An 18,630-nucleotide genomic window follows, 5' to 3' on the forward strand; every position below is an offset into this window, starting at 1 on the left:
GTGTAAGACAATGGTCTTGGAACCACTTTTATTCAAAATCAATAATAGGAAAGTAATTTATGGTCATAAATAAAGCATAAAGTGCCAGTAAACTTTTGAAAAATTGTTGTATATCATTAGCAATCAACAAAATGTGTATTAAAGTGAACAAAGAAACAAAATATTATTTGGATCATCATATTGTCAAAGACTTAAGACATTAACAATGCATCTTGTGTTATTAATGCATCTTCCAATCTCTAAGGATACTGTCCCAATTCCTAGATGCATTAGTTAGCTTCTGTTTTGTTTTATTTTTCTATTTTAATTACGTTTTACATTCATTAGTGACTTTGAAATAGGGTCACCAAGGACCCTTTTTTGTAACTTAGTTGATCTTGCCTATTTAACAGGTTGGCTGTTAAACAGATGGTAAAGCATCCAAATCATATCTTGGTAAAACTTTTTGGAAATCCCCTCATGCTAAAATTGTTTGGTCAGATCATCAGCTTTTCAAAATCAAAAAGAATTTTTGGTTTTCCTTTGCGTGTTTATTAGTCTTTCCTTCTATATAGCTGATCAGATTATGCGGAAATACTTCGTTTTTAAATTCAGACAGATATTCTAATTCATGATAAATGTTAGATGAAGGGATATAAGAATTAATATAGCTTGTGTTTGCATTTCTACTGATACCTTTGTGTGAAAATTAAGTCAGAATGCATGACTACATTATATCCATGTCACTATCGATAATCTTATTTAAGTGTGAGTTCCACTAAGGATCTGTATGGATAAAAAAACACTGGATCCCAAATGAGAGAACAAAGTGTAAGTATATTCATATTTCTCAAAACAATTTTTTGTTATGAAATTTGAAAAAATGATTAAAATATTTCCTGTCACTTTCCTAAGTACATGCATCTAAACTTCTATCTATCTATCTATCTATCTATCTATCTATCTATCTATCATCTATCTATCTATCATCATTATCTATCTATTATTTATCATCTATCATCTATCTATCTACATTTATATGTAAACACACATTTATATGTGTGTATTTTTTAACGTAGGTAGTTCATAAGGATATGAGAAATTAATTTCATTTCTAAAATGTCATTTCTTTTTCAAGAATATCAATCATGGAAGCAACTGAAGAAGTTTCTAAGCTTGATTTATGAATTGATTACGTATGTTAGCAATAAAATGGTTAGATTTGATAGATAGATGATGCAATATTTATTGCCCTAGCTGCCAACTTATGCACGTACACACACTCATTCACATACACAATCTCAGTTGTACAATTACATCTTTTCAACTTAAAACTTGGTTAACATTTCATCCAAGAAAATCTTTTTTTAAAACAAATACTTTTTACTGTCTAGGCATAGTAAACAAAAATTAGTAAGTTACATCTGCAATATAATTAATTTGTCAGGATGTTTCTGAGGCATGTTTCTGAAGTAAGTAACTAGAAGGACAGAGGGTGGTTTTGCATAGGGTTAATACCCAGGATCAGCAAGGACTTTTGCTAGAGATTACAATAGGGAATGAAGGGAAGATGACTATAAGAAAGAAAGGAAGGTGAGCCCTGGGTAACAATGCTGTGTTTTATATGTGAGCTACTGCAGATATTTCAAGTGTGCATCTGCAGGACATTTAGACAGTTTTTTGCCCATGAGCATATTTCAATGTTTGCCCTCTCTGATAGTGTCTAGAAATTCAGAATGCTACTTTTTGTTGCATAGGTCCGATCTGAGACTATTCTGTCAAACAAGGAACCCAGGAGGAAGCTTTGGTTGAAACTAGCCATCTAATAGCACGCCATCCAATAGAAATGCTAATTCCAGTCTACCTGGACTACAGTCTAAGAAGTTTGCCCTATACTGTCAGTAAAATAGAAGAATGTCTCCACATAATTAAGGGACTTTCTAGTAACAGGTTCACGTAAATACAACCCAATAGAAAATTATCACAAGCTTATAATCTAGAACCTTTTTTTTTTTTAATCTAGAACCTTTTAAAGACTTCATTATCTTATATATTTTATGATATCTATTTTTTTATGTGGCCTATATTAGAATTTAAATGAAAAGTTCCATGGAGCTGTGACCAGTCGAGCTGACTAAATGCCCACTCTAAGAGACTATATTCTAATACTCAAAAAATTTTTTTAATTTATTTTTTATTGGTGTTCAATTTACCACCATACAGAATAACCCCCAGTGCCCGTCACCCATTCACTCCCACCCCCTACCCTCCTCCCCTTCTACCACCCCTAGTTCATTTCCCAGAGTTAGGAGTCTTTATGTTCTGTCTCCCTTTCTGATATTTCCCACACATTTCTTCTCCCTTCTCTTATATTCCCTTTAACTATTATTTATATTCCCCAAATGAATGAGAACATATAATGTTTGTCCTTCTCCAATTGACTTACTTCACTCAGCATAATACCCTCCAGTTCCATCCACATTGAAGCAAAGCGTGGGTATTTGTCGTTTCTAATGGCTGAGTAATAGTCCATTGTCTACATAAACCACATTTTCTTTATCTACTCATCTTTCGATGGACACCGAGTCTCCTACCACAGTTTGGCTATTGTGGACATTGCTGCTAGAAACATCTGGGTGCAGGTGTCCCGACATTTCATTGCATCTGTATCTTTGGGGTAAATCCCCAACAGTGCAATTGCTGGGTCGTAGGGCAGGTCTATTTTTAACTCTTTCAGGAACCTCCACACAGTTTTCCAGAGTGGCTGCACCAGTTCACATTCCCACCAACAGTGTAAGAGCGTTCCCTTTCCTCCACATCCTCTCCAACATTTGTGGTTTCCTGTCTTGTTAATGTTCCCCATTCTCACTGGTGTGAGGTGGTATCTCATTGTGGTTTTGATATGCATTTCCCTGATGGCCAGAGATGCGGAGCATTTCCTCATGTGCTGGTTGGCCATGTCTATGTCCTCCTCTGTGAGATTTCTCTTCATGTCTTTTGCCCATTTCATGATTGGATTGTTTGTTTCTTTGGTGTTGAGTTTAAGAAGTTCTTTATAGATTTTGGAAACTAGCCGTTTATCTGATACGTCATTTGCAAATATCTTCTCCCATTCTGTAGGTTGTCTTTTAGTTTTGTTGACTGTATCCTTTGCTGTGCAGAAGCTTCTTATCTTGATGAAGTCCCAATAGGTCATTTTTCTTTTGTTTCTCTTGCCTCCATGGAAGAATCTTGCATGAAGTTCCTCTGGCCAACTTCAAAAAAGGTGTTGCCTGTGTTCTCCTCTAGGATTTTGATGGAATCTTTTCTCACATTAAGATAATTCATCCATTTTGAGTTTATCTCTGTATATGATACAAGAGAGTGGTCTGGTTTCATTCTTATGCATGTGAATGTCCAATTTTCCCAGGACCATTTATTGAAGAGACTGTCTTTCTTCCAATGGATAGTCTTTCCTCCTTTATCGAATATTAGTTGACCATAAAGTTGAGGGTGAACTTCTGGGTTCTCTATTCTGTTCCATTGATCTATGTGTCTGTTTTTGTGCCAGTACCACGCTGTCTTGATGACCACAGCTTTGTAGTACAACCTGAAATCTGGCATTGTGATGCCCCCAGATATGGTTTTCTTTTTTAAAATTCCTCTGGTTATTCGGGGTCTTTTCTGATTCCACACAAATCTTAAAATGATTTGTTCCAACTCTCTGAAGAAAGCCCATGGTATTTTGTTAGGGATTCCATTAAACATGTAAATTGTCCTCCAAACATTACATGTTCTCATTCATTTGGGGAATATAAATAATAGTGAAAGGGAATAGAAGGGAAGGGAGAAGAAATGGGTAGGAAAAATCAGAAATGTGGGTGACCACAAACTAGCTGGAGTAACTGAACCAAACCAGGCCCGGACTTGCATCCCTCATTCACTCAAAAGGCTCTGAAGCCTAAAGGGTGAATAGTTGGTAGACGCTTGAGAAAGGGCTTGAGCAATGGTTGTCAGGGCTGGCTTGTACGTGGTCGCCCACATAACACAATAGATACAACTTATTCTGACCTGGTCATAAATGTAAATAAGGGTCTGTCTGTCCTTGCTGGTCTGTTTAACATACCTAATATTCCTTTGAAGTATGCACATCTGGAGCAGCAAGCTTATCTATTTACCAAGTTCTTCTGGCACCTGTGAGTCTGTCTTGCATGCTGAGAAAGGGAACTTTGGAGGGTTTCACAAACCTGCTAAAAATAAACACGTTCCTGGCTTTGTTTTGCTCATGCTATAAAATGTTGTAAAACATTGAATAAAGCTGGCACTGCTTAGACATCATCCAATGTGTCCCCCCTGTGCCCATCTCTTTACTTTTCTTTTATTCTCCTCATCCCCTTATCCTCAAGACCCTGATCGTGTTGCTGCACTGCATGCAACACAGAAAGGGAGACAGAACATAAAGGCTCTTAACTCTGGGAAATGAACTAGGGATGGTGGAAGGGGGGGTGGGGGTGAATGGGTGACGGGCACTGAGGGGGGCACTTGATGGGATGAGCACTGGGTGTTATTCTGTATGTTGGCAAATTGAACACCAATAAAAAATAATAAATAAATAAATAAATAAATAAATAAATAAATAAATAAATTTATTATTTAAAACAATGTAAATTGTCCTGGGCAGCATGGACATTTTCACAATATTAATTCTTCCAATCCATGAGCATGGAATATTTTTCCATCTCTTTGTTTCTTCCTCAATTTCTTTCAGAAGTGTTCTATAGTTTTTAGGGTATAGATCCTTTACCTCTTTAGTTAGGTTTATTCCTAGGTATCTTATGCTTTTGGGTGCAATTGTAAATGGGTTTGACTCCTTAATTTCTCTTTCTTCAGTCTCATTGTTAGCGTATAGAAATGCCACTGACTTCTGGGCATTGGTTTTGTATCATGCCACACTGCCAAATTGCTGTATGAGTTCTAGCCATCTTGGGGTGGAGTCTTTTGGGTTTTCTACATAGAGTATCATGTCATCGGTGAAGAGGGAGACTTTGACTTCTTCTTTGCCAATTTGAATGCCTTTTATTTCTTTTTGTTGCCTGATTGCTGAGGCTAGGACTTCTAGTACTATGCTGAATAGCAGTGGTGAGAGTGGACATCCCTGTCTTGTTACTGATCTTAGGGGAAAGGCTCCCAGTGCTTCTTGGGGGAAACTCTAGTTTTTAATATAGAAGATAAGGGGATCCCTGAGTGGCTCAGCAGTTTAGCACCTGCCTTCGACTCAGGGATCGGTGTTGGGATCCTTGGATCAGGTCCCATGTCGGGCTCCCTGCGTGGGGCCTGCTTCTCCTTCTGCTTGTGTCTCTGCCTCTCTCTCTCTCTCTCTGTATATATATATATATATATAATGAATGAATAAAATATTTAAAAAAATAATATAGAAGATGAACCTTGAAATATTTTAACTGAAAAAACAGGACAACAAAATTATAACTTTATCTTATTTAGCAGTGATGTTATATTATGCATAGTATATTCCTTTTTACAGTTGTAAAAAATATGCAAGTCTTGTGTTATGAATCCATTTTATTGGGAAAGAGTGGTAAATCTAATGGGATGATATAGAGCCCTCAATTGGATTTGGTCACATATGTAGTCCAGATCGTCTCAACAACACTTTATTCTTTTGAGGATATGTTCTTGAAATAGCTCTTACTGTAGGAATGATGGACAGACCATACATTTGCAGAACAGGGTTGGACATAGACAGTCTCAATTGCCAGAGTCAAGATGGATGTCTCAGTGTTTTCCTCTAACCTGCTAGCTCTGCCACCTGCACGTATGAGAGAGGCATGAGAGTGAGGACATATACCCCAGCCCCTCGCCAGTTACACATAGCCCTTCAGCAGCCTTGCAGCCCCAGCCTGGCTGGTAATCACTATTTCTGTTCTTCCTGATGTGAAGGCCTCCCACCCACAGTAATAGCCATATGGCCTCTGCATACCTTCATAGGCACCCACTGGCTAAGACTAGTCAGTGCCCTGGGGTGTTCTTTCTGCCTTGCACAGAACTGTAAAAGAGTTTAGGCCCAGGAAAACCTGTAAACTTCTCTGCCACCAGGTATAATGCAACTACAGCTTCTGCAAGGAGGTTCGAACCTGACCTGGAGATTCAATCCCCCTTCAAAATCATACTTCGTTGTTAAATTCTCCTTGGGTCTTAGGATATATTGTAACATTCTCATATCTTATGGTTACTAACCTAGCATAGGTTAATAATCCTTGATATTAAACTCCCCCTGTTTAAATCACTGTGTGGTTTCTGTCTCCTGATAGAACCCAGGTAGAAACACCAATATAAAGAATGTGAGATAAGGACGCCTGGGTGATTCAGGGGCTGAGCGTCTGCCTTCTGTTCAGGTTGTGATCCTGGAGTTCGGGGATTGAGTCCCGCATTGGGCTCCCTGCATGGAGCCTGCTTCTCCCTCTGCCTGTGCCTCTGCCTCTCTCTGTGTGTCTCTCATGAATAAATAAATAAAATCTTTTTTTTAAAAAAAGAAGGTAAGATAGAACAGCAATATAGATGCTCTGAATATTAACATATTAACAAACGAAGGTTGCAAACAAGGTTAAATCAATATATTTGACAACTTAGATGAAATGGAAAAGTTATGTGGAAGATGTAAATTATAGACCTGACACAAAGTAGAAAATCTGCATACTTTTATTTCTGTTATGAAAATTGAATACCTAAGTCTTTTCACAAAGAAAATTCCAAATTTACGTTGCCTTACTGGTGAATACTATCAAAAGGACAAATAATCCAATCCTTCAAAGCATGTGAGCAGAGAACACTATCTCATTCATTCTGTGAAATCAGCATAAATCTGATACTGACACCAGGCAAAGAAATTACCAATATCTCTCATGATCATAGATGCAAATATCCATAACAATATACTAGTGAACAATGATAACTAAAAATGGTCAAGAAAATTTATTGAATGCTTCATAAAGGAAGAGACATGAATAGCCAATAGGCAAATGTAAAGAAGCTCAATATCATTAGTTATGAGGAAATTCAAATTATAAGTGAGTCACACGCTCACTAGAATGGCTACAATTAAAATGTAAGCTGACAACATAAATCATGACAAGGATGGAGAGCAGCTGGAAGTATCATATATTGCTGAAAGACATGTGAAATGGTATATAACCACTTAAGAAAATATTCTGGCAGTTTTACATAAACATAGTTATCATGTCTTAGTAATTGCTCTCCTAGTTATATATCTAAGAAAAATGAAAACGTATATTGCCAAAAATTATACACATAAAGTTAGGACAATAGCTACTTTGGTTGAATCTTGACTGACAGAGGGTAATAGAGACTTGTTTTGATTGCTGGTAATATTCTATATATTTATCTGGGGTGGTGGTTATAGGGTTGTATATCTTTGTAAAGATTAATTAACCAGTAAAATTTAATTGTGTACATTTCTTGTAAATTTGTTATATGTCAGTAAATTATTAAAGATGAAACAATGAGGGGCACTTGAGTGGCTCAGTGGTAGGCTCAGGTTGTGATCCTGGGGTCCTGGGATCAAGTCCCACATCGTCTCCCTGCATGGAGCCTGCTTCTCCCTCTAGTGAATAAATAAATAAAATCCTTTTTAAAAAAGAAATGGAATAGAAAATTTTCCAGAAAAAAAAGAAAGAAAGAAAAATTTCCAGAAAAACAAACACTAAGTGAATTCATCATCAGTATACCTGCACTAAAAGAGAAAATAATAAAGTGCTCTTTATAACTAAGAAAAATAATGATGTGTATCCTTGAGAATGTCATGAGTACTTCATTAAGTACATAATAAGAAAGAAAATAAGGTGGAAAGTTAAATACACATTGTATAAAACAATAATAAAAATATATTGCAGGATTAAAATATGTGGAGAATTTTAAAAACAACAAATATTTCGGAAAAATTCACATCCTGGGATAACTGCTACAAAAAATTGAGGTTGTTTTAGTAATTTCCTATATGCCAGCATAAGGAATAAAAAGAGTGACATAATAAATTCATTGGCTTCCTTAGCACTTTGGAATCTCTGAAAATTGGCAAATTAGACTCTTACATCTTTTAAATCCCTGAAGGAATTAATATAAGTTAGAGGATTACAGCTCAGCCTTTAGTTTTGAAAAAAAAATCTGAATTCCGTCCAAACATCAAGCATCCTGTACTTAAAATAAAGGTGATGGATATGTTAATTATCTTGATTGTGGTGATGGTTTCACAGATATGTGCATAGGTACAAAGTCATCAACTAGTATACATTAAATATATGCAGTTTTTGTATATCAGTTATACTTCAATAAAACTGTTTAAAAAAGAATAAACAAAACTTGAGTCTAGAGCACTTTATTTCATGAATAAATTTTCTAGAACTATTCTCTAAAAACTCTGTATCTATATAATAGAAGAATTTTTAACGTATCTATAATGTCATTCGATATTAGGTTGCCTGTGTTAGATAACACATCTAAGTACTTGACAGTGGAAAAATATTAGAAGGTACATTTTCAGTTATACGTTTATAATGGCCTTGCTCACCTATTTATCCAGTTTTCTGATTCGGAGTAAATTCTGAAATGTCCAACACAGTCCCGGAAAAATATTCAAAGGTATTGGCATTGGGAAAGTAAAAATAGGAAGGTAGATTGTTCTGCCTTAAAGAGAACTGATTTCTCGCTTAAGGGGTATAAGCACATGCTTTGCTACCATAAGCTTAATATTAAGCCAATTAGTTAAGAGAAAATCTTAGAAATATTGTGAATATGTGAATATTAGGAAGAAATATATACTCCCTACTCTTCATACTTCTCTCCATGTGGAGGTACATTCCCTTATTAATAATTTTCAAAAAGTAAAAACAATCACACAATTCATACAATTGTTCAACAAACACATGCTAAAATATTTTATTCAACAGTTAAGCCAGTAAGATGGTAAGGCTATTCAAAAGAGAATTCAAGGGATAAACACTATACAATCAAAAGACTAATATCCTATAGTGCCATAAAACTGTAATATTTAGGATAGCTTTTCTGCTGAACAGTTAATGTGTCACTTCAAGGTGTGTGGTCTTTAAGCAAACAAGTAAATAATAAAGTCTACTTCCTGTGTATTTTCCTAATAATTTTTGGGTGAATCTGTAAAATAGTTACATTATAAAGATGGGCAGTCATTCTCCTGCTTTGTTTCTCTAAGTTTTGAAGATTTTTAAAATAATTCTTTTGTGCAATTTTCCTGGTCTCTCCCCTATCTAGCCCTCCACTGGTTGAAAAGACTTATCTGATGGATAGATTTTGAACGAGGACCTGGGTATGCTAGCTAGCCCTTTCCCCTTTTATGTTGTCTTTTCTACAGCTAGATTTCAGACTGCTTGAAGTCACCAATAAAAGATTTCCCCCTGGTTGATGGAGTTGATTTGGATCTAGCACTGTCTATCTGATATATATGACTAACTCAGGAATTTCTTATTGGGATGTTCAAAGCCATGTGTTCAATAATTCTATCCATAATAAAACTGGAATTTAATTTTTAAAAAATTTTATTTATTTATTTATGAGAGACACACAGAGAAAGGCAGAGACACAGCAGGGTCCTGGCAGGGAGCCCAATGTGGGACTCAATCCCAGGACCCTGGGATCACGCCCTGGGCTGAAGGCAGATGCTCAACCACTGAGCCACCCAGGCATCCCTAAAACTGGAATTTTAATATCCATATATCTAACTGACTCAGAAATCAAGCAAAGAATAAGTGTGGGATTCCTTCACAATTCCAGCAGTGGTGAGGATCCCAACCACTTTTGTGAATATTATGTGGCATTACACATTGGAAGTAAAGTGTGGCAATACACTTCAAAATTCAAAAATATAACTGGCCTTTGCCTCAAAAATTCCTCCTCTGATAATTTATACTAAGGAAATAGATGACATTTATATAAAAATATTTTAAATATATAATTTTATAACAGTTAAACATGGGAAGCTTTATCCAATATGGCTTGTCCATAAAAAGAGTACAATGCAGAAAAAAATGAGATACAAATCTATATTTTTACCATGGAAAAATATTCATAGTTATTGACTCAGAAATTGTATGTATACTATTTTCAAGTATATTTCCATTTTCCACTGGAAGTATAGACAGGAAGCAATTTTGCTGTCTTTTGTTAATATTTTATCTATGGGCCAAAGAGTAGCCAGAAATAGCTTTTCATCAGAAAATTACTGTTTTGCCCTCAGAATGTGTCTATTAAAATTATTGCACCTTATTTTCTCCAAGGACATGATTCCCACTGCTTCCTCTATTAGATGCACTTGCCTAAATGCCAGACATGTTAGAAGAATTAGTTATGTTCAAACTTTGGTCACAGAGGACCCTTTCTTTATCAATATAGAGAGCCCCTGCACATCCAACAACAGTCTGAGATAATAAAACATTCATGGAACTTCACCGGATAAAAGTGTATCTTTGCCCAGAGAAATCAGAAATCATCTGCCAAACTCTTCTAAAATTCACCTTACATTGCTCATTGTTTAAAATAAATGACAGGTTTTTTTTTATCAGGTTTGCTATTTAAGAATTTTTTTCCTAGACTTGAAGTGGAATAGATCCTCAATGAGAGTTTGTTGGCAACCCAGAGAACACAATCTGTAGTAAAACATTGGCCGTGTGTGTGCCCAGGAGAGAGGCATTTGTGCATATATATATATTTTTTTTTAAATTAATTTTTATTGGTGTTCAATTTACCAACATACAGAAAAACACCCAGTGCTCATCCCGTCAAGTGTCCACCTCAGTGCCCGTCACCCATTTGTGCATATATTTGATGCCACTTACACTTCCAGTTTTATCATTGGAACCATCAGGCTTACACAGTCGCCTAAAGCCATGATTACTTTCCATGAGAGTAAGTATATTCTTATTTGGTAACTTCAGTTTCTTTCTTCATTCAACATTCTAGTTCTTTGGCCTCTGCAAAATATCAGACTGATCTACTTAAATATGAGAAGGCAATAAATTAACTCGGAAATCTCTGAAAAAGCAAATAGTTATTTATAATGTTAATTTGTTTTAGAAAAATTTTAAGGGATTGGATTTACTGGAAATATTTAATACACACATCGGAAGAGGTGAGTCAGCATCTCTTCACTTTTTTTTAATCCTTAGTATATACAGCAATACAATCATATAATAGGTTCTCAATAAATATGTTTTTATTTAATTTATGAGTAGTCATAGAAACAGGAGGGACAAACAGAAGTGATCTATCTGCCCCAAAACATCGTACTTATCAATCAATATATATTTATTCCAAGATGTAACTGTGCCTTCATTAGAGTGCCAAATTATTAGCAACATTGTCCTTACTGAGCAATGCACTAATTATAAAGCCAAATATTCATTGTACTACACTAAATTGAAAATACACCTGAATTAAAGGTGTTTACTGGAACATTCATGTAATATCCCAGGATCACAGAAGATAAGTGTTGATGATGAGAAAGAGAGTTTGGGAATCTAGGACAGTGCTCTGAGTTATGATGCCACAATGAAACTCTCTTTAAGAATTTTCTCAGTTTGGTTAAAAAAGTTCAATTTCTATAATCTTGTCTTACAGGGTACCCAGTTATCAGTTAATTATTTCCCCCCTGAGTCATAGGTTATTGGTCTTTTCTGCAGAGGTGCCTACAATGCAAGGTAATTTCCTATCTCTAGCACTCTGATGCTGTTATATGTTACTGTATTGATAGAAGTAACATGCTTCAATTCACCAGACCTTAGAAAAGCACATTTCTAGGTTTCTTGTTGGGTACATATCACTAGAAATAAGTGAAACCATTCATATAACAAATTAATTAGTTTTTCCATAGGGAATCCTTTTCTTCCTTGGAATGCAGGGAAAACAAAGGACAGATTCTTTGTTTACAAAAGGAAATAGCTGCCCATAGAATTAATTACCTAATGATAGTTGAGAAAGAAATGTGAAATACCTATTGCCTCATGTCCAAAATTGCAGTCTCAATTCTGCCCTTAGTATTTCTTTACAGAAAATTGAATGGGTTTTAAGAAGCACCAATATTCACAAGATTTATAAAGAATTCAGGAAAGGGGTGCCTGGGTGGTTCAAGTCATGATCTCAGTGTTGTGAGACTGAGTCCTGCCTGGGCTTGTGTGGAGCATGGAGCCTGCTTAAGATTTTCTCCCTCTCCTTTTGCTCTCCCCACAAGTTCATGTGCATGCTCTTGCACTCTCTCACTCTCTCTCTGTCTCTCTCTCTCTCTCAATAATGTCAACTTGTCAACACTGACGAGTTAGTCATAAGAGCTATCTTGAGAATAGTCATAGACTACAGTGGGAATGTTAGAGGAAAAGCTACTTCTCTCTTAAAGGATTATAGATAGATTCCTAGTGAAATTTATACCTTAACCAAAACTTGAAAGAGGGATAGGGAGGGTAGGGACTGCAAGTATAGAGATCACTAAAGACAAAAGGATCAGCATATGGAAGTTTCCACAGATAATTTTAAGCATAGACTTTTATTGGAACTGCAAGTAAATAAGTGAAGCAAATTGAATCAGGAGATGTGAAACCAGAGGCCTAACTCTATAGACTGTACTCTATTACTTTGGTATACTATGTCTTTTTTTATTGAAATATAATTAACAGACTTATATTAGTTTCAGGTGTGCAATATAATGATTTGACAATTCTGTACATTCTCAGTGCTTATCAAGGTAAGTATACTCTTAATCATCTTTATCTATTTCACCTAGGCTCCACCCACCTACCTCCTGGCAACCACCATTTTGGCCTCTCTATTTATGAGTCTGGTTTTGTTATGTTTGTCTCTTTTTTCTTTGTTTGTTCATTTGCTTCTTAAATTCCACATGAATGAAATCATATTGTATTTGTTTTTCTCTGACTTATTTCATTTAGCATTATTTCCTGCAGATCCATCCATGTTGCTGTACATGGCAAGATTTCATTCTTTTTTAAGCCTGAGTAATATTCCATTGTATATCATGTGGTAAATACATACTAGGATAGTAAGACAGCAGCCAGTGCAAGGAGAATAGAATATAACCAGGAGAATAGAACAAAAAATTGGGTAAATTGTGTGAATTAATACAGGAAATATTAGAAAGATCTCCATATGCCCACTGAGAAACTTAAATTTTATAATGAAGGCAAAAGGGAGTGATGGAAAGGATTAAAATTACTGTTTGAGTTACAAAATTTCCATTTTCAAACTCTTAAAACAATAAATAAAAGTTTATTTTTTAATCCAACTTAATACCAGTCTTTTCCTCTCTACCCAAACCCATCACTCATTCTAGTGAATTGTTATCATGTATCTGTTGACACCCTCAACTCAGCTTCACCTTAATTCTGATATGTTTGCACAGTTCTGATGTTAAGAGGTAAAGAAATATCAGTATCTGTCAGAGCTGACATTATCAAAATATCCATCATCTCTTCAGGTCCTCAAATACCTATTCTGTGCTTTACTACTGTAAATAGGAATCCATCTCCTATTTCCCTTCCTGTATTACTCTTACAGTCCAGTGGTTCCCTGTTAAAGCTTCAAGACACTTCTAGTGTTTCTGCAGCAAATTGCAATACAGGAAAAATTTATGAAGTATCAAACATTTCTTTTTAATTTCCGGCCACCATTAGGCATGAGGACACCATTCTTCTAATTCTATACCAGTCTTGAGAATGGGAAAACTATGTGTCTTTCTAAAGCCCTTTAGCCTATGTTCAAGGAGCAAATAATTGTTCCTATTATTTTCCCCCTTAGGTCTCTACAAGGAATAAAAACATCTGCACCAGTCAATTTCTTTCTTTCCTTCTGTTATCCTCACTCCATATCACTGGAAGAGGGCAGAGAGCCCCAAACATAAAAATCTCATTGAGAACCATCAAATTCTCTAATTTATCCCTCAACTCTCTTATCCCCTGGTAAACAAATTTCATAAATTCTCTAAGGATGAGAAGACTTGTTATTACATATTACTCTGAATAAAATATTTATTGCCTGAAAATATTCCAGTAATCTAAATGCTTGATGCATTTCAAACTTAAAATCCAAAATATATTCCATCTTCTCTTTACAATTCTTACCTAAAGCCAAAATTAATTAGCTTTCATGCAATTGAGACATGGATCAAGAGTTTTAAGGATACATCTAGGATGGGATGAATGTCAGCTAATAACAGTTCAGAAACAGTCTTATACAACACATAAAGAAGAACTAGTCAGATCCGGGCTTTTTAAAAAATGATTCTGATTGATTTTAAAATATTGAATGCAGAAGCAAGGACATATGCTTTTGCAATATTTTAGCTATGAGATAAAGACATCCAGGATAATATTAATATTGTGAGTGAGAGAGTAAAAGAAACAAATTAAGGAGATAACCAAAATGGCAGGACCTATTGATAAACTGAAAACAGGAGTATAGAAAAAGAAACAATAAGGAATGTCCTTATATGAGACTTAGGATTGACAGAGAAGGATATACAATAGTGAGATGCCCATTTACAATATTGAACTGTGCACATCTACAGGACTCTCAGTAGGAAATAATAAGATAACAAAATAAGAATGTTCAGTGTAGCTAATAGTAATGAGTGTTTGCCATATTCCAAATGCAGCTGTATATGCTTTATCTATACTATCTAAATTTATCACTATAACCCCAAGATGTAAATATTATTTTTACCTGAATTTTGCACATGATAAAAACACAAGATAAAGAAGTTAAGCAAATTTTTCAAAGACATTCAGAAAGGAAAAAAATGTAAATTCAAACCCTCTAAGTCTGATCTAGATGCCCAAGAAATAAGCTGAATGCTGAAATCAGAACACTGTAAGATGTATTTTTCTCTGTAGATATAAATTTGGGAATTAACCTATTTGAAGTCATCTCATTTATAAGCATCCCCTCATTTATAAGAGAGAGCAAAAGAAAGGATTTTCTAGAGAAGAGATTTCAGATGGATCAACAACCATAGGGATTAGAAAAAGAAAAGCCACAAAAGAGAATGAAAGAGACAAAGAAGTAGGAAGAAGTTCAAGGAAATGTGAGACAGTGAGAATGAAGCTATAAAGAGTTTCACAAGTTAACAGTTTATAGTCTCATATGCTGCAGAATTTGAATTAAATGAAGACCGAATTGTGTTTAATGAGTGAAACAAGAGGGAGGCTAGTGGTGACCTTGGAGAGAGTAGTTTAAATGGTGCAAAAATTAGATGAGTTGATATACAAATGGTTAATAGGACAGAGGAGACAATTATCATGTATGTGTAAATGTGAAAGTATAATTAAGAAATAGCTAAAACTTCTTAAATCTGATATTGCTAAATGTCATTTATAATAAGATGGTCGATTATATTCAAATTGAAATAAAGCTAGCCAAAAACAAACAAACAAACAAAAAAACCCAAGGATTTGACTCTTCAACTCTATAAACATACTCCTAATGTTCCCTTACTTCTCTGTAATAAATTTTTAATCCAACACATTGCTATGCAATACACACAAGGAGCAATATGTCATTGTCAAATGTGTTTCCATTGTCAAATGGAAATTCAGTTTAGAATTTTAATATCAAGAATCTATCCTTACTGAGAACCCTTTGATGGGAAAAGGCAGAGGGGGAATTTCTCAAGATCTGGAGAATAGGAAATGGTAGCAGCCAATTAGAGTATTTTACTATCAAAGAAATCTATAAGAAAGTACTGAGTGAGACAGTACAATCCCAGATCTCAGCTTGCAAGCTGGGGAGAAATTCTTCTTAACACAAGGATATTCAAGGAAGCATCGAAATATATCATATAGATATTCTATTCTAAAAGTAGAAAGAAAATACAACCAAATGTAAATATTACAATATTAAATGTGTAAGTTTGAAGTAAAAGTCATATGGTGAAAACCTGGAAAAAATTGGACTGCTAACACATTTAAATGAATCTTTAAAAAATACATCCAATAAAAATGTATTTTTCCCCAACAAAAATACCTTAAAGTCCCAAGAAAATGAACTACATAAGCTGACACAGGATAACCTATGTGATAAGTGTTCATTGCCTTTTTAATAACTAATACACATGTAAACTTTAATACTGGAATTATCTTACCAAATACCATTGTTAATTTTTCTTAGTTTTCTCTGCTAGAAACATGTCTACACATAGAAAATTTGAGGAGGGCAGAATTGTTGATTCAAAAGCAACTTATGAAGAGAGGACTCTTTTTCAATGATGTTTATAACATGATAAGTTGTAGATTTATTAGAAGCAGGAATAGGACATAGGTGATTCAAATGTGAAGAGTCAGTTTGTGTGATACAAAAAGGTATTTATCGTCATGTGTTTTATGGTAACTTCTCCATTAACCAGTTATATAGGATCACTCAGATTTACTTGAAGTTAGAAGCTGGCCAGGACTTTGAGTTCTTCATATAGTCTCCCTTATTGTTTCAAGCAGATTGGGCAAAAGACAATAGTCAAGGATGAGAAACCAAACGGCACTAACAACTTTCATCTTGCTGGGACTCACAGAGGACCCTCAACTAAAAATTTTGCTTTTTATGTTTCTGTTTCTTTCCTACATGTTGAATGTATCTGGAAACCTAACCATCATCATCCTCACTCTGATTGATTCCCACCTTAAAACACCAATGTATCTTTTCCTCCAAAATTTCTCCTTCCTAGAAATTTCATTCACAACTGCTTGTGTCCCCAGATTTTTATATAGCATATCATCGGGGGACAAATCCATTACCTATAATGCTTGTGTCAGTCAACTGTTGTTTACAGACCTCTTCGCAGTAACAGAATTTTTTCTCTTGGCCACTATGTCCTATGATCGCTATGTGGCCATCTGCAAACCCCTGCATTACATGACCATCATGAGCAGAAGAGTCTGCAAGAACTTCATTGTCTTCTGTTGGGTAGCAGCACTGGTCATCATTCTCCCACCAATTAGTCTAGGTTTGGGCTTGGAATTCTGTGATTCAAACATCATTGATCATTTTTGTTGTGATGCATCTCCTATCCTGAAGATCTCTTGCTCAGACACATGGTTGATAGAACAGATGGTTATAGTCTGTGCTGTGTTGACATTCATCATCACCCTCATGTGTGTAGTTCTTTCTTACATTTATATTATTGGGACCATTCTAAGGTTTCCCTCTGCTCAGCAAAGGAAAAAGGCCTTTTCCACTTGTTCTTCCCACATGATTGTTGTTTCCATTACTTATGGTAGCTGTATCTTCATTTATGTCAAACCTTCAGCCAAGGATGAGGTAGCTATTAATAAAGGGATTTCACTCCTTATTACTTCTATCTCACCAATGTTGAATCCCTTTATTTACACACTGAGAAACAAACAAGTGAAGAAAGCTTTTCATGATTCAATTAAAAAAATTGCATTCCTATCAAAGATGTAAAGGAGAAATGAGTCAATGAATCTAACTGAAAGGAAGGATGGAAAGGCACAAAACCTTTTCTCCGCATCCTCTCCAACATTTGTTGTTTCCTGCCTTGTTAATTTTCCCCATTCTCACTGGTGTGAGGTGGTATCTCATTGTGGTTTTGATTTGTATTTCCCTGATGGCAAGTGATGCAGAGCATTTTCTCATGTGCATGTTGGCCATGTCCATGTCTTCCTCTGTGGCTTCTCCAGTCATACTGACACTCTCACTTTCTTTTTAAACAGCTTAATGTGAACCCTATTCCACTGTTTATTCTCCACTAAAACTAAACTCTGCATATATTTACTCTTTAATTCTGACAAAAATTGATATTTGCTAAATATGTTGCTTGTTATCACTGGAAACACAGGAAACCACGTTTTTGGGTTAGGGGGTTGGGGGTTTTGGCATATATCTACACTGTTAGGTGTGACTATATAGCCTATGTTATAGTTAACAGAATGGTTGTGGAAGTGATGTGCACCATTTTTAGACCTGATCTATAATACATCTAATATGTGATTCACCAGCCCTCTTTTTTCCCATCTGCCAACCAGATTCCCAGGTTTCAATGACTTTGTAAGCTTCAGACTGGTGATGAATGACGTTGATTTTCCATCTCAGCTATAGTCTTCATCTAAAGCACAGGCAACCACAGCAAACTTTTTGTTTTAAGATTTTAAATGTATTCATGAAAGACACACACACACACACACACACAGAGAGAGAGAGAGAGAGAGAGAGAGAGAGGCAGAGACACAGGCAGAGGGAGAAGCATGCTCCATGCAGGGAGCCTGATGTGGGCCTCGATCCCAGGTCTCCAGGATCACGCCCTGGGCCGAAGGCAGGCGCTAAACGTCTGAGCCACCCAAGGATCCCCAACCACAGCAAACTTGATAAAGCTTCTTCTCTGCCCCACTCAACTCAGTTGTCACCAGATTTGACAGGTAAAATATTGCAGAACTACCCCTGCTATGTAGTAAGGGGACTACATTCACAGTTACATCTATTTTGGCTAAATGGATGAAAGTATTATTAGAAGTATATACTGTTAAATTTAATACTATGGAAATTATATATTGACTATTGTCATCTTCCTCCTCAGATACCCATAAATTCAAATATAGCCCA

At 35.5% G+C, this 18,630-nt stretch overlaps 1 protein-coding gene across 1 annotated transcript; it reads left to right on the forward strand.

Moving 5' to 3' along the window:
- Positions 1-16,536: 16,536 nt before the first annotated feature.
- On the forward strand, positions 16,537-17,475 carry LOC112919638 (olfactory receptor 6C68-like). The gene has a single exon (XM_025998078.2). It carries the CDS (start codon positions 16,537-16,539, stop codon positions 17,473-17,475), a length of 939 nt encoding a protein of 312 aa, XP_025853863.2.
- Positions 17,476-18,630: the final 1,155 nt, after the last annotated feature.

This window comes from Vulpes vulpes, chromosome 16 (assembly GCF_048418805.1).
Source record: "Vulpes vulpes isolate BD-2025 chromosome 16, VulVul3, whole genome shotgun sequence".
Taxonomy (NCBI): Eukaryota; Metazoa; Chordata; class Mammalia; order Carnivora; family Canidae; genus Vulpes; species Vulpes vulpes.